This window comes from Perca fluviatilis, chromosome 13 (assembly GCF_010015445.1).
Source record: "Perca fluviatilis chromosome 13, GENO_Pfluv_1.0, whole genome shotgun sequence".
NCBI classification, from domain to species: Eukaryota; Metazoa; Chordata; class Actinopteri; order Perciformes; family Percidae; genus Perca; species Perca fluviatilis.
In genome coordinates, this window is record NC_053124.1 from 22,955,623 (window position 1) to 22,975,040 (window position 19,418).

The 19,418-nt window shown below is 39.6% G+C and overlaps 2 protein-coding genes across 2 annotated transcripts; one reads left to right on the plus strand and one right to left on the minus strand.

Moving 5' to 3' along the window:
• Positions 1 to 209: 209 nt before the first annotated feature.
• On the plus strand, positions 210 to 3,035 carry clec3bb (C-type lectin domain family 3, member Bb). Its single transcript, XM_039819909.1, has 3 exons — positions 210 to 407; positions 625 to 738; positions 1,904 to 3,035. Exons 1-3 carry the CDS (start codon positions 308 to 310, stop codon positions 2,308 to 2,310), a joined length of 621 nt encoding a protein of 206 aa, XP_039675843.1. The 5' UTR covers positions 210 to 307; the 3' UTR covers positions 2,311 to 3,035.
• Positions 3,036 to 3,502: 467 nt separating this feature from the next.
• Positions 3,503 to 18,544, minus strand: cdcp1b (CUB domain containing protein 1b). The gene is made up of 13 exons (XM_039819871.1): positions 18,192 to 18,544; positions 15,003 to 15,227; positions 14,265 to 14,606; positions 12,834 to 13,049; positions 11,797 to 12,138; positions 10,943 to 11,158; positions 9,128 to 9,484; positions 8,644 to 9,003; positions 7,968 to 8,165; positions 7,215 to 7,562; positions 6,245 to 6,601; positions 6,059 to 6,140; positions 3,503 to 4,865 (listed from the first exon to the last, which is right to left on the minus strand). Exons 1-13 carry the CDS (start codon positions 18,253 to 18,255, stop codon positions 4,358 to 4,360), a joined length of 3,615 nt encoding a protein of 1,204 aa, XP_039675805.1. The 5' UTR covers positions 18,256 to 18,544; the 3' UTR covers positions 3,503 to 4,357.
• Positions 18,545 to 19,418: the final 874 nt, after the last annotated feature.

Consider the following 19,418-nt stretch of genomic DNA (forward strand, 5'->3'; position numbering starts at 1 on the left):
TATGATGAAAGCTGCACAGGGTTATGCGTCATAACTGCTTCACATCGTCTGCCAGTCTCCACCTGCTTTCCAGGCCTGGTTCTGGTTAGTACTGGCCCTCCATGTGAAGCGTCTGGAGCCAGATGACACACACACACACACACACACACACATACACACGCTCCTGAGGTCAGATTGAGGAAAGGCAGTTTTGGACTTCAGTATTTTTCCCTGTTTGGAGAGATGAGAGGGAGGGTGTGAGAAAGAGAGAGAGGCATATAAATCGCAAGCATCCACGTTGGAGCAGCCTCATTCAACAGGTCTCAGCATGGAGTTCAAAGGAGTTTGTGTACTACTGGGGGTACTACTACTGGTGAACTGCTCATTTCAGCAGCAGAGTCCATCGAAGAAGAAGACTGTGAAAAAAGGTGATGAAAAACATCTGGTACATCACAATCTGCAGGAAGAATTACAAAGTATTTGAATGTCATGTTTGTGTTATATGTTTGAGATACCTCTATCAAATAGATTGTTCTCATTTTTCTTTAAACAGTAGGTTTTCTTTATAATTATGTGCCCAAATCTCCTTAAAACAATAAATTAGTTAAATACAATCACCTGATTTGAATTTCCTCGTGTCTTTAGTGTTATTGGAATCCGACACAGCAAAGGATGCTGCCATCGAGGAGCTACAGAAACAGATCAACGACATTGTCCAGGAGCTCAACCTACTGAAGGAACAACAAGCTCTGCAGACAGGTAACAGCTGGATCACAAGTATGATCTTGTTTGCATTAATAAAGGAATGCAAATAATTCTTCTAAGAAGGTTTTTTTGTACCCAAAAGTCCTCTAACACTAGGACTTGATAGAGGCATTTGAGTTAGGAGAAAGCCATAAGAATAATATTTTGTATTAAAAAGAAATAAAAAAAACAACATGAGTTGCCAAGACAGTAATGGCCCCGTCACACTTAAAGACAAGGCATGATGTTATTAGTTGTTTGAATCAAATTATGATACGGTCATTGACACACAGAAAGCCTGGGCCCAGGCGCTAGATGGAGGGTCAGCAAGGCCCCCAACATCATGGTTCAGATACAATCAAAGTTAGACTTTCAGATTAGCCAGGTTTATGTCCCTGCAAGAAAGTTCTACCTACTGAAGTGTCTGTGAGCAAGATGAACTCCTTCCAGACGTGCAATTCTGTGGCTGAAACTTCTTTATGACCTGTGAAGTCGGGCAAGCAGCCATTAGTTTCACATTGGATTACAATGAGAACATTTTAAGGGGTTGCTGTTTGGATTTATTGATAGCATGACATAAGCTACATTGTTCTGCGCACCAAATGTGTTCCTTCCGTTTGAGTGAGGTATGCTTCTCCTAAAAATAAATTTGTGTGTAGCCTTTGGAACTACAAGTTTGAATCTGGAGACCACATGGCAGACCCGTCTGACCTCTTGTTCAGGACACAAAATGATATCCAGTTGTTTCTGCAAATCCAAAAATCTTAAATACAGAAAAAAGCCCTATTTTCATCATGTTGCAGGGTTTTTTTTGAGGATATTTTGGTCATAACCTGTCTTCAAAATACCACATGACTATTATTCATTTTACTAAAGGTCACATGTATAATCTCAAAGTGAAAAAACTTTAAGATGTGGCCAGGTTAGCAAAGTTGGTAGAGCAGGCACACATATGTGGATGTGTACCTCGACGCAGAAGGTCCAGGGTTTGAGTCCGACATGAGACGATTTCCTGCATGTCATCCCCCTCTCTCTCTCCCGTTTCGTATCTATCTGTTATTTCCATTAAAGGTTGAAATGCCCCAAAAAATCTTTACAAAAAAACAAACTTTAAGATGACACTGCTGGAGATACAGTTTGGGTCTATCTAACCATCTGTTCCCTTTTACTTTCTCTTCAGTCTGTTTGAAAGGTACGAAGATCCATGACAAGTGTTTCTTGGCTGACACTGTGAGAAAACGCTATCACACTGCCAGTGAGGACTGCAACGCCATGGGCGGTGTCCTCGGTACACCCACATCCAGCTATGAGAACGACCAGCTCAGAGACTACATCCGCCAGAGGATCGGCCCAGATGAGCAGATCTGGCTGGGCGTCAATGACATGGTGACTGAGGGCAGCTGGATGGACCAGACCGGTGTCAGCATTACATTCAAAAACTGGGACACCTCCAACTACCGGTCCCCTCAGCCAGACGGTGGCAAGTCCCACAACTGCGCCGTCCTGTCTGGGGCCTCCGATGGGAAGTGGTTTGACGAGAACTGTCGTGAAGAGAAGCCCTCTGTCTGCCAGTTCAACATTGTTTGATCCCATGTATCTCATCATAGACTGTGCATGGTTATAGCTGCTTTCAGTGTATGTAATCCTGCTGCAATGCCACTATGCCTGCTATTTTAAACGTAGATTTAAACCAGTGGTTCTCAGTTGGTTTTGCACCAGGACTAAATTCTGGTTTAGAAGTCACAGTCAGTTCAGTTGCATGAGACATATGATGTTGTTATTTCTGACTTAAGTGATCTTGTGATGTGTCATTTGCAGCATTCCTTGTGGCCACAATGAAACCAAGAAGAATAGAATAAGCCAGAGATTTTTTGGACATCTTCTCCAAAGGACTCATTCATTTTTGCCTTCATTTTATAGATCTCCTAAAAAAAAAATACAGCATTATTGTTTTTCCAATCATTTCAAAACACATATATTCATAATTCAAAATATCAGTACTCCTGCCATAAAAGGTATGTAGGTGCTGGGACCTTGCACACATGTAAAAACTGGGTGTAACCTTCTATTATTTCCACACATCTCATTATGACTTACTGGTTGAGAACCACTGGTTTAAACCCAGACATCCCTTCATCATTACTGCCTTTGTAGCCAGAATTATAAGTGATATTTCCTTAACATAAAACAATGACTCAATTTTCAGCCGCATTCTTTTAAGAGATTATTTCAGTTTGCTGGCCTTGTAGTTTCCTATAACGTCTAGCCTAATATAACCTGAAAAATTGCCATCAATAAACTATGAAAACCAATTCCTCTATTGTCATTTTTTTAAGGAAAAGTTTGGGGAATGCGCTTATTAGCTTTCCTGCCAAGCATTAGATTAGTAGATTGATACCACACAATCTTCTCATCTAACTTTCAGCAACAATGTGCGTTTCCCAAAATATCAAACACTGTTCCCGAAAGTTAAAAAGCTCCAAACGGAAAGATAACAGAAATGCAGACTTTGTTTTAAATTGAAAATCTGCAGCTACAAGAAATGTGGTGCAACTATGTAATCCTGGCTTCCCCATTTGTTGTTTTCAGTTCTCCGTGGTACACATTGGCTGCTGCTCTGCAGTCTGAAGACCACTCCTTCCTTCACTGTTTTTCATGGCCAGAGTTCCTGTGGTTGAAATAGTTTTCCCCATTCAGAATGCAAAAGGTGACAGTCACAGCATAAGAAGGAAAATGTGTGAAAAGTGTGATGGCAGTCATTACCTCAAGAAGTAAACGGTTTCCCCACCAGACCATTTTCCTAGAATTTATTGCAAAAAAAACTACATTGTATTTACAGGTAAAAGAAAAAAAAAACAAAAAAAAAACAAGACAAGTAAACAATATAAAACACTTTTAAAACAAGGACCAGAGGTACTTGCACATTTTTTCTTAGTCCCTTCTCCTGAATCCATGACACACGGGCAGAGATTTAATAAAACTAAACAAATCAAACATTAAAAGAATAGTGCGATATGTTCTGTTGCTTGCTGAGAGTTAGATGAGTGAATTGATATCACTCATGTAAGCTACAGCCAGCAGTTGGTTACCTTAGCTTAGCATAAAGACTGGAAACAGGGAGAAACCGCTAGCCTGGCTCCGTCTAAAGATAATAAAACCCAGCACCTCTAAAGCTCACTGATTAATACATTACATCTTATTTCTTTAATCCGTTTGAGCTTTAGAGGTGCTGGTAGGTGGATTTTGTTCCCTTTGGACAGAGCTAGACTAGCTCTCTTCCGGTTTCCAGTATTTATGCTAAGGTAACCAGCTACTGGCTGTAGCTTTTTATATACTGGACAGACACGAGAATGGAATCAATCTTCTCATCTAACTCTCTGCAAGAAAGCAGAAAGAAGTATCTACCAAAATGCTAAACTTCCTTTTAAAGAGGCTCGCAGCTTTGACTCTTGAAGCTTTAGAAATTACTGACTTTTTCTGACAAAGACAACATTCACATTGCATTTAGAGGCTCATCGATCTCAGATTCCCTGAGTGTGATCGAGGCACAGAAGTTCACATCAGTACAGTCTAGAGATACTCTGTACTGAACGAGAGTAACAGCGGTCCATCGTGTAGTTACAGTCCTGACACACTACAAGGAGTCCTCTGTTATAATAGGTGGCTGTGGTTCCATGTCGACACCAGAGAGCCGGATCGTGTTTATATCCCCTGTGCTCTTGAACGTGTACAGTTCATTGTCCACCATCCTGCGGTCCTGGAAGCCGAAGCTGTCCTGCCGGTCGATAGGAGTGCGTGGACGGGACGGGATGAAAGACTCAGATGGGTTCAGGAATGTCTTGAACTGGTCCATCTCAGGCTCATGGTCTGGTTCTTTGATTACAGGCAGCTTTGCATCAGTGGGGCCTGTAAATGTCTTATAAGAGTCTACCTGCATCCCGTTGAAGTGGTCCTGCATGCTGTCGGCGTAGCTGGAGTCACCCAGCAGGTGGCTGTACACCATCGTCTCATCTATGGAGGCGTAAACGTGGGATTCGTTATCAGACCGAGTTTTGGTGAAGTGCCTGTCACTTGGGCGAAAGATATTGCCTTTGCTGATGAAGATAGATGACTCCTTGTTCATTTTGTCTTTTTTCTTTTTCCTGTTTGAAAAGATGAAGGCAAACCACAAACAATAAGAAAGAGTCAACAAGAGTCGTCATTTACAGGCCGATTGAACAGAATATAAACAAATAAATATCACTAAACCAGTTCATGTAGAAAAAAAAATAAAGATACTTTATCCAATCGCCTAGAAACCAGGGCCCATATTCATCAAACTTTACACTTAAGAATGCACTTTAGTATGAAGTCTCAAAACATAGGGTTAGGGTTAGGGTACAAAAAACATAGTAAAATATTAGCATTTGTCAAAAATATAACTAAATACATCAATACATAATATTGTTAGTAAACAAATTGTAATGTGTAAAAAGAAATATGAAGCTTTATACTTTCCCTATAACCTCCAATCAGTTAGTCAAAAAAGCAAAACACTTTTGATTTAATTTAATCATTTTAAAGAATAAATTCTTTAGCCTTTTTTTAGTTTTCCTATTTATCTATTTTTGGTCTTGACAAACATTGTATAATTTATCTATTACATAACTAACAATGTCATACGTTTTTATTTTTGAAAGTCTGAACATTCTTTTCATTTTCAGGGCTCAAATACCAAAGAGACAACTTAGAAGTAAAAAAGAAAAACACATTTATCAAGTATTTTACTTACAGAAATATATAATCAGAAACAAGTATGTAGTCAACATCTTCCATATTAACAACAAAATAAACCCTAGCATATTGACAGTACTGTTTTTCTGCAAAAACAAGCAATTTTAATTTTTTTGTGGAAAACTTTTAATATCTCCAATGCAAAATTACCAATTTAATATACATTTTATAATATAAAAATGTATAAATAAATAGGGATGGAATTAGAGGGAACTGGCTGAATTGGAAACAAAAGAAAACCAAACATGGAGGTGTGAGGAAAATGATGCTGCTGATAGACGAGGTAAGTCAGAGAAAACGAGGACAATATAAGGGTAATTTAGTACCACGACACGTGCAGACGAGATGCATAGAAAGTGACCGCAAACAAAATCAGTGCTAGCTTTATTCTTGCTGTTCATGATTTAAACTTTAACATCCGATCAAAAAAAGCAGCTGCAAATAAGGTGTAAAATTCTAGGATTGTTAATTTTATATTTCACCTAAGATCAAAATCTCACATTTAACAGTCTGATAAATACGGGCCCAGATGTTGGCAAAGTTCTGCTGCAGGTGTACTCACTTTGCGACAAGGCATACACTAGCCAGCACTATGAGCAACAGCAAAATAGCTCCCACTACCCCAAGGAGGATGGCCAAGAGATCTGTAGAGGCAAACAGAAGACATGGTAGATTAAAGCACTTTACTCTAGTTATTTAAGGGGTACTTTGTTTGTGTACAAGGCCTAAATTAGTCTTGTTTGCTTACGGTTCTTCTTCTGCATATCGATTTTGGTCAATGCACCAAAGTGCCCCTTCTCTGGCATACAGTTAGACATGGTGAGATAGAAACTACGGGTCACTGTCAGCATGTCTTCCGACAACTTGTCCTCCCTGCGGGTCATTATCTCCTCATTGTCCCCCAGCATCTTCACCTTGATGGCGGTGTGCCCGTTGCTGCATTTCGGCTGGCTGACGTTGACAAACTGCATTTGAGCCTGATACTGGCTCGGTAGAGTGACGATCCAGGATACGGTGGAAAAAGGCTTCATACCCTGAGGCCAGTTGGGGGTGGCCAGCAGGGTCGGAGACGACATCTGTGGACTGACTCTGTAAATAATGCTCTCTAAAAATGGGACGGAAACAAATGTGTCAGTACTGTATTCTCCAGCATTCGTGGTGCAACAGTGCCCCTGTGGGGAATTGAACATGCTCTATTTGACCATAATTACAGTAGAGAATCACAGCACATAGCAGCATGACAAATTCTCAGGAGAATGCAGATAAAGATCTTCTAATGAAGGCTGCAACTAACGATTATTTTCATTATCTATGAATTTAATTTAATTTGGTTATATGAAAATTCAATCAAATTGATTAAAATCTGTTAAAACCTGTCAGAATGTTGATTAAAACCATAAGGAAAGAACAATATATTAAAGCTTAAACGATTAGTTGATTAAATGATTAGTCAGAAAATTAAATTTTCAAGCAAAAATGGCCAAACAAATTTTCTGATTTCAGCTTTTCAAAAGGACAATGTGCAGCATTTATTTGACATATATGACATTAAACTGAATATCAGTAAAGATAATATTGGGTTTTTGATTGTTGGTTGGTAAAACTTTAGTTACAGTATATATAAATGATTAAATCGATTAGTCGAGAAAATAATCTGCTGATTAATCAAATATTTAAATAATCATCAGCTGCGGCCCCCCAAGTATATCCACGTTTACCTGGGATCTCCACACTGAAGCTGGCATTGAGAAAAGGACCTCTGGTCTTGCTAAAGTCCTCGGCTGTGGCTGTGACTGAGACGTTGCCATGCACCTGAATTTTCTGGATGATTCCTTCAAAGCAGAAATCTCCAACAGAAAACCCATCGCTCTCTGCCACATGCAGGGAGACAGACTGATTACACTCCTGGCCGGGCAGGGACTGTCGGAGACTCCCTGTGGGCGACACCAGATCCACGGTGCCGTCCTGAGGGACAGTGAGGTGCCAGGTGAAGCTGTGGAGGGGCATCGGGAGAGAGGAGTCCAGTTGGGGCACAATAAGGACAGTCGCAGAGCAGGACATCCCGTCTGTTATTCAAAAGACACAAAATGAGAATATTAAGTTTCCAACTAAAGGAACAGCCAGCAACAAATAAAAAGGTATTGTATTACCTTTGGACAGAGCCAGGCTAGCCGTCTCCCAGTTTCCAGTTTTCATGCTAAGCTAAGCTAGCTGTCTACTAGATCTAGATCTCATACTTACGTTACAGACTTGAGAGCGGTATTTATCTTTGCATCCAACTCTCGGCAACAAAGCTAATAGCATTTAGCTATTAGCATACCAATTATCAAACTACTACTTCATACTTTAACTTTAATATTTCTTTAACCAGGGAAATTTGATAGACATTAACGAAAAAAAAAACCCCTCTTTACTTTAACATGAAAACTAAAAAGCTACAATCATGAACATGCAAAATAAAATCATCTTACCAATAACTTTACTAGCAGTCAGGCGCATATCTTCATTTGGACAGTCGAGAAAGGAGAGGTCAGCCTTAGTGCCTGCAGCCACGTTGATCTTCTCTTCAACCTTAGAGTTAATTCTCATCTCACAGTAGGGATCAGAACCCACTTTCTCTACCTGCAGGGACACTCCCTGTTGTTTGGTTAGATCCACAGCACACAGAACTAAGACAGAAATACAACATAGAAAGACAATATTTTAGTGATCAAAAAAAGTCTTCATATCAATTTATATATTGTTTGCATTTTGTCTGCATATAATACATGCAGTATTATGCCATTATAACAAGCGTTTGGTTCTACGCATTTGGACTAACATAGCCCCAGGTTGGGCCTCTCATGTTTTACATTGCATTCAAGTCGCAGAGCTAAGCTTTTTCCAAAAATGTATACTTCGAAACAATACTACGCTTTGAAAAACCCAGAAAGTTGTTAAACATAAATCAAAGCCTTTTGTGACTTTTAACCTGTTTCTCAAACTGTAACTGTATTTCCTAATCAAATTCGCCCAAAAATGACATTTGTCTATTCTTTTTGTAAAACACAGCAAACTGTTTTCACAAGGTAACCTGGTTACTTGAGTGCATGTACTGCATAAGTTCCAGAGCTTCAGACTCCCCGATGTCAAACTTTACCACTGTACCTGGATGCCCACTCCTCATTACAGAGACTCTGAAGTTCAAGGTGAGTCCCTGTAGTGTCCTGTTGGTTTCACAATTCTTCAGCACCATGTTGAAGTTGCCCTGCTGATGCTGCGGCTGAGAATCCGTCAGAGTCAGCCTAGTCATCTTCTTGTCCTCTTTCTGGTACTCCACCCCCACTTCATTGTTGAGGCACTCTGGAGCCGTGTAATCATGAAAATGCATTGTGTAGTTGTGCATGCCGGGCACCATGAAATCCCACTGCATCTGCTGGCTATCAGGGAAATCCCTGGGGTAGTTGGCTGTGATAAAGTCTGTGTCTGACACACCTCGTGGTAGGTTGACATTCACTATGGCAGCCACTGGAGAGAAACAAGGAGACAATCAGCAGAAGACATCTTGTATGAGGTTTCATATGTAGTGGTGTCTAATCCCATGTGGGATAGACCAAATGTTTGGCATGACACAAACATTGTACTAACTTACTGATGGTCTCAGGTCCAACATTGAGTTTGAAGTCAAAGGGTTCCAGCTTCCTGTCGCCAGGCACCTGTAGAGACACACGGCCTTTGTAGCGAGCCAGGATGGTGGTCACAGTTCCTCCTTTGCAAAAGGTACCAATGGTTGCCGGCCCCGTGCGTAGATAGAGAACAACGGAGTATGTGTGCTCATCTGGACAGGTCTCCTCGTTCGGAATCTGTCGCATTCCTGTTTCTGGGAAGTCCAGTTGAAAGGTCCGAGTGGAGACAACTTTCAGATCCCAGGTGAAGGTCCGGTTGAAGTCTGGGAACAGTGAGGACTCGGCTTGAACAATGTCTCCAGAACAGGAGGCCTCTGTGCAGTCTGAGATTTGTAGAGAAGAGCATGTAAGCAATGGTAATTTAGTTTTGTCTCGACAAAGACTCAAAGGAAAAAAACATGTCTACAGAATTAAGATGAATTCATCTGTAGGCCGCTTTCAGTAAATCATTTAGTGAAATATTATTACGGACGCAACGACAGTTTTGTTGTCATTACTTAGAATTCCTCATGGGGGCGACAGAAACTACGCACTATAGCTTTAACCGCAATTAATTGCTAACCAGCTGAGGTCTCAAGGTGTATGACATAGTGATAGACCGATTTTATCGGCCGGCCGATATATCGGGCCAATATTTGCGTTTTTACGTGCATCGGCCGATATGCGGCTGCTGCGTTCACCGATAGTTTTTTCCTGGCATTATTTACAGACAGGCGTCCACAGGCAGCTCTGTGTTGCTGGAGATGCTGCAGTTCACATGCAGCCCATGCACGGCCCCTCCACCACCACTAGCACCTTGGTTCTTGATTTGTCTTAAATTACAAATCAAGAACTTTATTTCAGTGGCTACTTTTCAGGTTTATTGTTTTCTTAAATTATTTAAATGTGTTGTCAAAGGACATTTTGTGACGACCTGATTATATCTGTCTTATAATATGTCAGCAAGCAATGTAGATGGTGATGAAAGCCTTTTACCCTTGCACAGTTAACCATATGCAGTGCACCCATCCATATGATGCACATTGCACAGTTAACCATATGCAGTGCACCCATCTGTATGATGCACATTGCACACATAATTTGCGGGATATGAATGTAAGATGATTGCAGAAGTAACACTGATCTGTGTTTTTGTTTATTATTTTTAAAGAAATGGCATAGCAGATTCCAAAAACAAATCCAGTGTGGCAGGGTTTACATTTTTAAGTGTTGTGAATTGAGGGAGAAAAGCAGTATCGGCTCCAAATATCGGCTCAAGAAAATCAGCAGCCCGTATCTGTCATCGGCTAAGGCTGATGGAAAAAAAAAAAAGAAAAAAAAGAAATCGGTATCGGCACTAAAAAATCCATATCGGTCGATCCCTAGTATGACTGGTAATTGTTGATTTGGTTTAGATGCCAAATTGTAATTATACAAGTGATTATTGGTCGGACTAAATATTTTTATTATTATTTCAATAATTAATGTTTGGCACTTGACCCTATACACGTTCATAACAACAAAAATGGGGGGGATATAGTTAGAAAAAATGTTTTATGATATTAAAAGGCTGTTGTTGTATACTTCATAGGGTGTGTACCTGTGTTATTACATTATCTGGCTCACATAACAATCATATAACCAAAAAATGTACCCTGGAATTCATTCAAAACTTTTAATTAGTTTTTTTTTTTTTTTTTTTTACATTTGACTGAAAGAGACAATTACATTGTTAATCGCAATTATTTATGAGACAATTATTTGTACAGCAACATTTGGAATTGTTACAGCTCTATTCATACCTATTTTTCTGTTGATCTCCACACTGAAAACATCCTGAGGTTGAGGACAGGTAAACTCTACTGTAGTGTTGCGAGGATCTCTCAAGATGAGTTGTGTTGGTTTGCATATCGGTGTGGGCTCCTTCTTCTCACACACACTGCAGTCTAGGTCACTGGGCACCCTGCTGATGGTAATGACGGTGTTAGGATCGGGCATAACAGGAGTCATTCTGCCACCTAAAGAAAGAAAGTGGTACAACAAGATATTGATCAGACCAAAGCTCAAAGTGTGGTTCACAAATTCATGCCCCCCTCTGGATGAATAGTAATTACTTTGGTGGTCTCGTAACTTCATCTAGATCATCATCAGATCAACATTTTTATTTGTTGTTTATAATACCTGCAAAAAACATTATAAACTCAGATGCCTGGTAAACATTAGCATGCTAGCATTGTCATTGTGTGCAGGTTAGCATTTAGCTCAATACTAACTACAGCCTCAGAGTCTTATTTTGGAAACGGATGTAATTTTACTCCATAAAATACCATCCTCACTGTTATCTCTATATTAATTAGGTTTATAAAAACTAGTTTTCTTTGCCAACTCTAGCTCATTTACAGTCCTTTTTTTCCTGTTGATCAATGAACATTGTCCCTGCTAAATAAAACTTAAAAACAAAAGCTAAGAAAGTCAATACATTTAGTCACCCAACTGTGCCTGAAGAAAAAAGGGTTAACACTATTATGAAACATCATTTTAAAAGGACAGAGCATTAGTTTTTAGGAATATGTCTGATATACTGTATGTGTTGTTCTGTAAATAGCCTACGTGGGTTTCTTTCTTCTGTGAACAAAATGGAAAAACAGACACTTGCCTCTTGGTGCTGCTTTGACAGTGAATGAGTCCAGTTCACCTCCTTTGGGCACTTCTACAGTCACAGTCGTGGCTCCGAGCAGATCCAGAGGAGACACTGTCCCACCTTTACAGTAGCTGTTAGTTCTGATCTTTCCATCACTTTTAGTTGTACTCACTGAGTACTGGTGGCCATTTTGGCAATTTTCTGCTTCAGACATCTCTTTTAATCCACCAGGGAAGTCCAAGTTTAATACAGTTCTCTCTGGAACACTAATGTCCCATGTTAGGGATCTTTTAAAGTCCTGGAAGAGGTCGGGATCAACTTCTCCTGCAGGGGGAGTGCAGGTTTTCTGGGTGCATTCTGAGTAACAAAAATGATAAATGTTTGAATTTGATGCAGTTAAATGAGCATTTTGTCTTTTTTTGAGTACCACAGAGAGAGAAAGAGCTTTGACTTGGAGTAGACGATATCCATATATATAAGTAAATGCTGAAATAATCTCAATAATTAATAAATACATATTTTTTTTAACGAATAACAAATCAATATATTAATGCAGGTTGAGATAAATACAAAAATAAATGATTAAATAAATAAATAAATGGCCATTGATTGGGACATAAATAAATGTAATTAATCTACAAATCTTTATTTTTTTCTGTATTTCTAAGTTTATTTATTTCTAAAAAAACAAATAAATAAAAGTAGATCATTTGAAATACAATAATAAATAGAGATGCAGAAGTAGATTGTAGAAATTAGACTTAACCCTTTTTTGAAAATAGTTGCATTCGTTTGTTTTCATTTAATTTTGCATTAACTATTGATTCATGATTGTGTTCATTACAGCTTCAATATATGTATTTAATATTTATCTTTATAAAAGATATTTATCTATTTATTTCTGTTTTATTTCAGCATTTACTTAAATGTTTTTTATTTATATATTGTTTTGTATTCCATACATGAGAATTTAATGTATAGTTTAAAAACAGGCAATCTCAAATTTTGCTGGTAACTGAAGTAAATGCTGGCATGGCCTCCACAGTTCTCACCTATTTTCTTCCTTATCTTCACGCTGTACACATCCTGAGGTTTCAGGCAGCTGAACTCCAGCGAGAGTTTTTCAATGTTCGTCAGTGTCTTTTCTGTGGGGCTACAGTTGGGAGTGGAGCCATCAACCCAGCACACTTCACATTCTGGTTCATCAGGGTCTCGGCTGATGACCACAGTCGTGCCTGAATCAACACTTAGAAGCATTGTTCGGCCCTCTTAAGGGGGCAAAAAGGAGAGAGAGAGACAGTTGCCAGAATTGTGTTATACCAGCTATTCGTAAATCTGTCTCTAAGTTTGTGTGTAGTCCTTCCTAAAAACGTAGTTGCTACTAGCTAATTTCAAACTAGTGAAATCATGTTGCGCCATTAAAACATAATGGAAAAAAACTTTCGACAATTAGGGAAATAAGCTTATTCGCTGTCTTGCCAAGAGTAAGATGAGAAGATCGATACCACTTTAATGTCGGTATGGTAAATATGAAGTTACAGCCAGCAGGTGGCTAAATTAGCTTAGCACAAAGACTGGAAACAGGGGAAAAGACAAAGACATGGCTCTGTCCAGAGGTAGGCTAACTAAATCAGCCTACCTACCTCTAAAGCTCACTAATGCGTTCCTTCGGCTTTCCGAGCTTGGAACTCGGACAACCTCGCAGTACCCCGAGCTCAAAATCCAACATGGCTGCCCCGTGCATCAACAGTAGTGAAAGCTGTAGTATCATACAGTTATTGGCACTTCTGTCTTTTTTGTGTCTCACTAAATCGTACACACAATCCTGTCCAACTTCTATCTGTCTGTTTGCTACGCTGTTTGTATGCACACAAAAAAACAGCGTAATGCGTTGTTTTCAAGTGGTATTGCTACAATGGCTAACCTGGCTACCCCACAAGGAAAAATCCGACTTGTAAATGTAACGCATTCAACTCGGGTGAGACGTCATTCCCAGCTCCAGCTTCCAAGTTCCAAGGTAAATGGAACGCACTATTTGTAAGCTCACTAAAAACACCGCTGGCTAAACTATTTAAAAATGGCGGGTTTGTTTAGGACACCCCCGTCTGTCGATAGCAATGATGACGCAGTGATTAGTAACGATTCTCTCTGACCAATCAGTAATTTGCAGGTTTTCACGTCACCTTTAACACTTTTGCAAGGCACTGTATCCGTGTCACATTCTCATTAGGGGCTTAGCCCCCCTAAAGGTCCGATCCTAGAATTGCCCCTGGTGCGGGACATACTGCCTTAAAACTGCGATTTGTAGTTTTTACACTTTGTTTTGTTGCGCGGATTAAATAAACAAGATATAACTTATTGTAACTTGTTTTGTTACCTTTGGACAGAGCCAGGCTAGCAATTTCCAGTTGTTGTGCTGAGCTAGGATGAAACTAGGATTGACACTTTCTTAAAAGAGCTTATATTCAGTAACTTGTTCTTACTTAGTGGTCCAGCGGAGGCCTGGAACAACACTGAATCGACCTGAGCCTTTGGTTTAACGTGCAGAGACACAACAGCTCCATTTGGCAGGTCAAAACGAGTGACAGAACCACCTCGACAATACTGAGTCCGGCCCTTGGTGTTTGTTTTGGATGTGGTCACTGAATACTGAAATCCATCAGGGCATGGTTGGGATGTCTCTATCAGCCCCTCTCCAAGTATGTCCAGACTCACAACTGTCTTCTCAGGTGCCTTCAGCTCCCAGGTAAAGGTTCTGCTGAACTCTTTAAGGATGGAGGGTTGACCTTTTTCTGTTGTAGGGTTGCAGGTGTCCTTAGTGCACTCTGGATTAAAAATAAAGGCAACAAAAAGATGCACAGATTGATTAAGAATGTCAATTCTAGTGCAAGGTGCATGTGTATGTCTATTAATTATGTTTTTATTAAATTGTTATTAGGAATTAATAGAATTGTGGCACCCCAACAATAGGACTGAGGTTGGATGAGAATTGTGCAGGTTTTTGGGTTCTTATGTCAAGGCAGTAACCGAGAAGGTTGACTCCTTTAAATTGAAATTATCACACCTGATAACAGAAACAACTCTTCATAAGGGGTTTAACCTCAAAACCTTTTTTTTTGCAGGCTAAAAGGCTTTAGGCTTCAGAATAAAACCTATAATTGCGATTGGTTCCCTAAACAAAACAATCCCTGAAGAACTTCAAATGAGGTCAATAAACTAACCAATTGTACGCGTAATCGTCACAGTGTACGCCTGTTCAATCGGCTGGGAGCAGTTGAACAGCAGTTTGACCTCCTCCTCAGGTGGCAGGGACAGAGAGGAGTGGCAGGATGTTTGTGTGTCATTAACCCCGCTCACTCTACACAGAGCACATTGATCCAACGGCAGCTCGGTGAACACAGTCACTGTCGAGCCTTTGTCTGGTCGGACCGTCGTCTGTAGACATTCTGAGGGAACAGATCACATGGGAGTTAGCTGCAAGTAGCCTAAAGATGTTGTAAACTGTGATCAGTAATCTAAAGGTGTGCTTTTTGAGTCCTGTATTGCTTCAACTGCACATCTGCTGATTGAGAGCATGCTGAGACACATTAAAGCTGCACGGCTAAGGATGGCAATGGCGGTCGGTCAATTGGTCGACCACTTTGATCCAGAGTGAAATATCTTAACAACTCTTGGATGAATTTCCATGAAATTTAGAACAAACATTCATGGTTCAACATGATAGCATTGTCTTTGTGAGCATGTAAAGCAAAAATACCAAACATTCTTTGGTTTAAGGTAAACTGGATAACTTTGGACTTAGGACTCTCAGACACAACTAGAACTCATCTTGGACTCTGGAAAACTGTGCTTTTTTACTGACATTTTACAGATAACACGACCATTGAACAAATTATCGGGAGATTAATTGAAAATAGTGTGTAGTTCCAGCCCTATTCAAACATTAAAGGGGAGGGATAAATCAAATGAGAGGACATCAGTTTGCTTACACTATGCAGAACACCATTCAGCTCTCCTGGACAATTTAAGGTATCAATTCAACCCCCATAGCAATATTTAGGTTACAAAAGGAACAAAACACACACACACACACACACACACACACACACACACACACATGCACATTTTACCAGCATTTGGCTGGTTTCTAGATTTGCTTTACTCACCAGCCCAAAAACAAACAAACAATGGTAATCTACATATTGTGTGGCTGGTAAAATCTGAACATATGGCTGGTGGACAAAAAAAGTTAATTAAAAAATTTTAAACATTTTTGTAAATTTACACACACACACACACACACACACACACACACACACACACACACACACACACACACACACACACACACACACACACACACACAACACAAAACAAAAACAAGAAAGTTCACTGTTTACACTTGAGCCAGGCACACCTATCATGTGTAATTAATTGACTTCACATTATTGTGAGTCATCTGAGCACTGAGTAAAGAGAAGAACACTGGTGAACCAGTTTTAAAAAGTAACTGCTGTTTGTGTGATAATTTGATCTCATGGGGCAAATGCAAACTTCTCCCTTTAGGTAAATTCCCTTTTACAACCTTAGATGATAATGTTTCTATTTCATCTATAATGTCATCACACTAGCAGCTTGAGTTGCTTTAAGGCCTCTTCTATCTGAAAACGTTTATACTAGAGCTCAGCTAGGCCAATACAACGCTAGATATGTATATATTGGTGTGTATGTCAGCCGATAAAGAACTAGAGTACTGTACTACAGTACAGTAAGGCCGAACTAAGTTCAGGTAATTAAAAGACGGGTCTCCATTATTAGTTGAACAAAAAAACTTCTTAAATAGTAAACCATAGAAGAAGGAAAAAAAACAATAGTTTATATCTATCAAAAAGAAAGAAAATACATTTGTATGCACATACAGACACACGGATACAAACAAACAAACACACATGCACCAACTACTTACTACATATTTACTGCACTTGCTTTACACAGTTTCCTGTAATATATCCAATAATAAATACTTCTTCTCATTTCACATAACTTCAATAAGTACTTGTCAATTATGTTCTATTTTGTACAATGCAACACATCAATTCGTAGCATTAATGCCCTTCAAAAGACCATATTTTACCACATGATCAACTAGCTATCTTTCATTCTGAATGAGATTTTTCAAACGAGATGGTTCTCCTGCAGACTTTTAGCTGCTTAACACCGGCATGCTTGTGGGTCTGGACTAAAGGGCATTCCCAAAGCATACTCATCAATCATAATATTATTGCAATTTACAAGAACTCTGGGTGCGGTTTTCTCGCTGCAATGATGCAAAGATTTGACATAAAACTTATTAGGCTACAATGTTTTTTAAAGCATGTGTGCAGTAAGTTGCACAATATCACAAGAAACCAGGAATTTACAGCTTTAACTTGCAAGAACTTGAAAGAAACACAGAGCAATACTGAAGCATTTACATAAAATGTTTCTTGTGACAGCAAGCAATGGGTGTGTCGATGATGTCACGGGGTTCAATAGCCTATTTAGTGGCAAAATATAGTATGTATGATAATTTCTACAAACACTATAAAAGAGAATACATTTACTATGCAGCGGATGACTTTTCCCCAAGATATGAATTAGGCTTAAGTCAGGGAAAGCAGTTTAAATCTAGCAACAACAAAAAAATATGATAAAACGCCCGCCAGATTCATAGCCCAGCAGCAGATTGCAGGTCAATCATTAATGAAGTCATGATGAATTCATGCCTCCAGGAAGCTCCATAAAAGCCTCATAAACCTTTTGAAAATGGAGGTCTTGAAGTCACACACAGAGTGAATATGTACTCATCTCCACTGTCAAGTCAATCAATCATAGCCTAGGCCTACATAACGTTGACTTAATGTCTTCTACTATCTTTTAACTTAATGACACGGAGATTGTGTTGTCTTCACGTCAACCTTGAAAAAAAGTGTTTTTTCGACGTTTTTGACGCCTTTTTTTCACAGTTTGTTTTTGCTTTTTCCAACGTTTTAAATTGTAAAATGTTTCTTCTTTACATTTTCAGCGTTTATTTCTACGTCCCATATTTTCTGATATTAAACAAAAATTGAAAACGGGTCATTTTGACCCGAAGTCAACACAAGGGTTTAAACACAGCTCGCTTTATCCAGAGTGCTTTGCATCTTTGCGTTAGGTTTCGCCTGAGCAATAGACAAGCATGCTCTCATCTTAGTTGTGTGTTTGACCCAATTGACACACACTTGAAATAAAGCCACAATGTTTGTTTTAGGCCTAGCACATTTTGTTTTTTAAATGAAGCCTACTAAAAAATAAAAAAATAAATAGATGAAAACACGTGAACATAGCTTTACTAAACAATGTTTTTCTTGCTAGAGCGATCATTATCTCACCTGATGAGTCGAAGACCGTCAAAAACAAAAGTCCCAGGAGCGGGCAGGTCGCACAGAGCCGCATGTTCACCAAAAAGAAAGGATTTCTCCTTTTCAATGTAAAGAGTTTATTAAAAATACGATTGAAAAGGTGCTGTCTCTCTCTCAAATGCACCGTCGCATTTTCATTCACTTAACGGCGACAGCGACGGCGTTGACAGCCACTTCCTGTTCTGCATTACCTGTGCGCAGCGGAGGGCGTGGCCCACAGGTAGGTTACGGTTACCTGCCCAAACTTGACGGTTGAGGAGGATCGGGCCCTGCCGTTGTAGCCTACCCTTGAGCCGAGACACTGCAGAGCTGATACACACAGTATAGACTTCTGATAAGACATGAGTCCTTATGTGACTCCCCTCACTGTGCGGCACAATGGGTGCCCTATTTATAAACAGCCAAACATGCCATGGATTGTTGGCATAGTGCGGTGTATCCCCAAAATGAGGCAGTGGAAGGGTGTGGAAACGAAACAGAGCTTAAAGTAGATGTTATGTTTAAATTAAATGAATAGTAGGCTATTAGGCTTTATGCCACCAACCGACTCTGATAAATATATTTGAAAAGTAGATAATAGCTAGATTAACAGCAGGAATTTAGAATAAATTCTGTCCCTAAATGAATATTTGTGATGGCAGTATGTGTTGACTTTCAAAACGCAGGTTTTGCCTGGTCAGCTGCATTTTCCCCACAGCGAAATGATGATGAAAATATGATGCCCTGTGTATGCTTGATGTCTGATAGTAGGTCTATACTGTGGATAACACTCCCATGTTGCAAATGCTCTCCTCCTGCCTCCACATGCCTCATGACACAGACATTCCTGCACAGAAACATACCTGAGGGCAAGACAACTCGCAGACACACATTTGTGATACATTTTGGAAAGCCAAAATAATTATAATTTGAATGCCAAATATCTAAAAGTAAGCCTCAGCCTCCAGTTTTAACCCGTGTAGCCTAATTTCAACCTTGTGGTTTTTTCGTTGAAACCCTAAACTCAAATTACAACACTCAACACTTACAGATACATGACTAAACAATTGTGAAATCTTTATCTTTCTGCCTTTGTGAGGATAGCCTACTATTGATCCCCAAAACACACACACACACACACACACACACACATACACCTTTACACTCAAACACAAGTGACACTGGGTTTTGTTAAACCAGTCTGACAGCATGCAGGGT

Coding starts and splice junctions, on each gene's coding strand:
- cdcp1b (XM_039819871.1), bottom strand. CDS start 18,255: ATGCGGCTCTGTGCGACCTGCCCGCTCCTGGGACTTTTGTTTTTGACG. Junction 15,228..18,191: donor GACGGTCTTCGACTCATCAG/GTGAGATAATGA, acceptor CTGTTCCCTCAG/AATGTCTACAGACGACGGTC. Junction 14,607..15,002: donor GACGATTACGCGTACAATTG/GTTAGTTTATTG, acceptor TTTTTAATCCAG/AGTGCACTAAGGACACCTGC.
- clec3bb (XM_039819909.1), top strand. CDS start 308: ATGGAGTTCAAAGGAGTTTGTGTACTACTGGGGGTACTACTACTGGTG. Junction 408..624: donor GAAGAAGACTGTGAAAAAAG/GTGATGAAAAAC, acceptor TCGTGTCTTTAG/TGTTATTGGAATCCGACACA. Junction 739..1,903: donor ACAACAAGCTCTGCAGACAG/GTAACAGCTGGA, acceptor CTTTCTCTTCAG/TCTGTTTGAAAGGTACGAAG.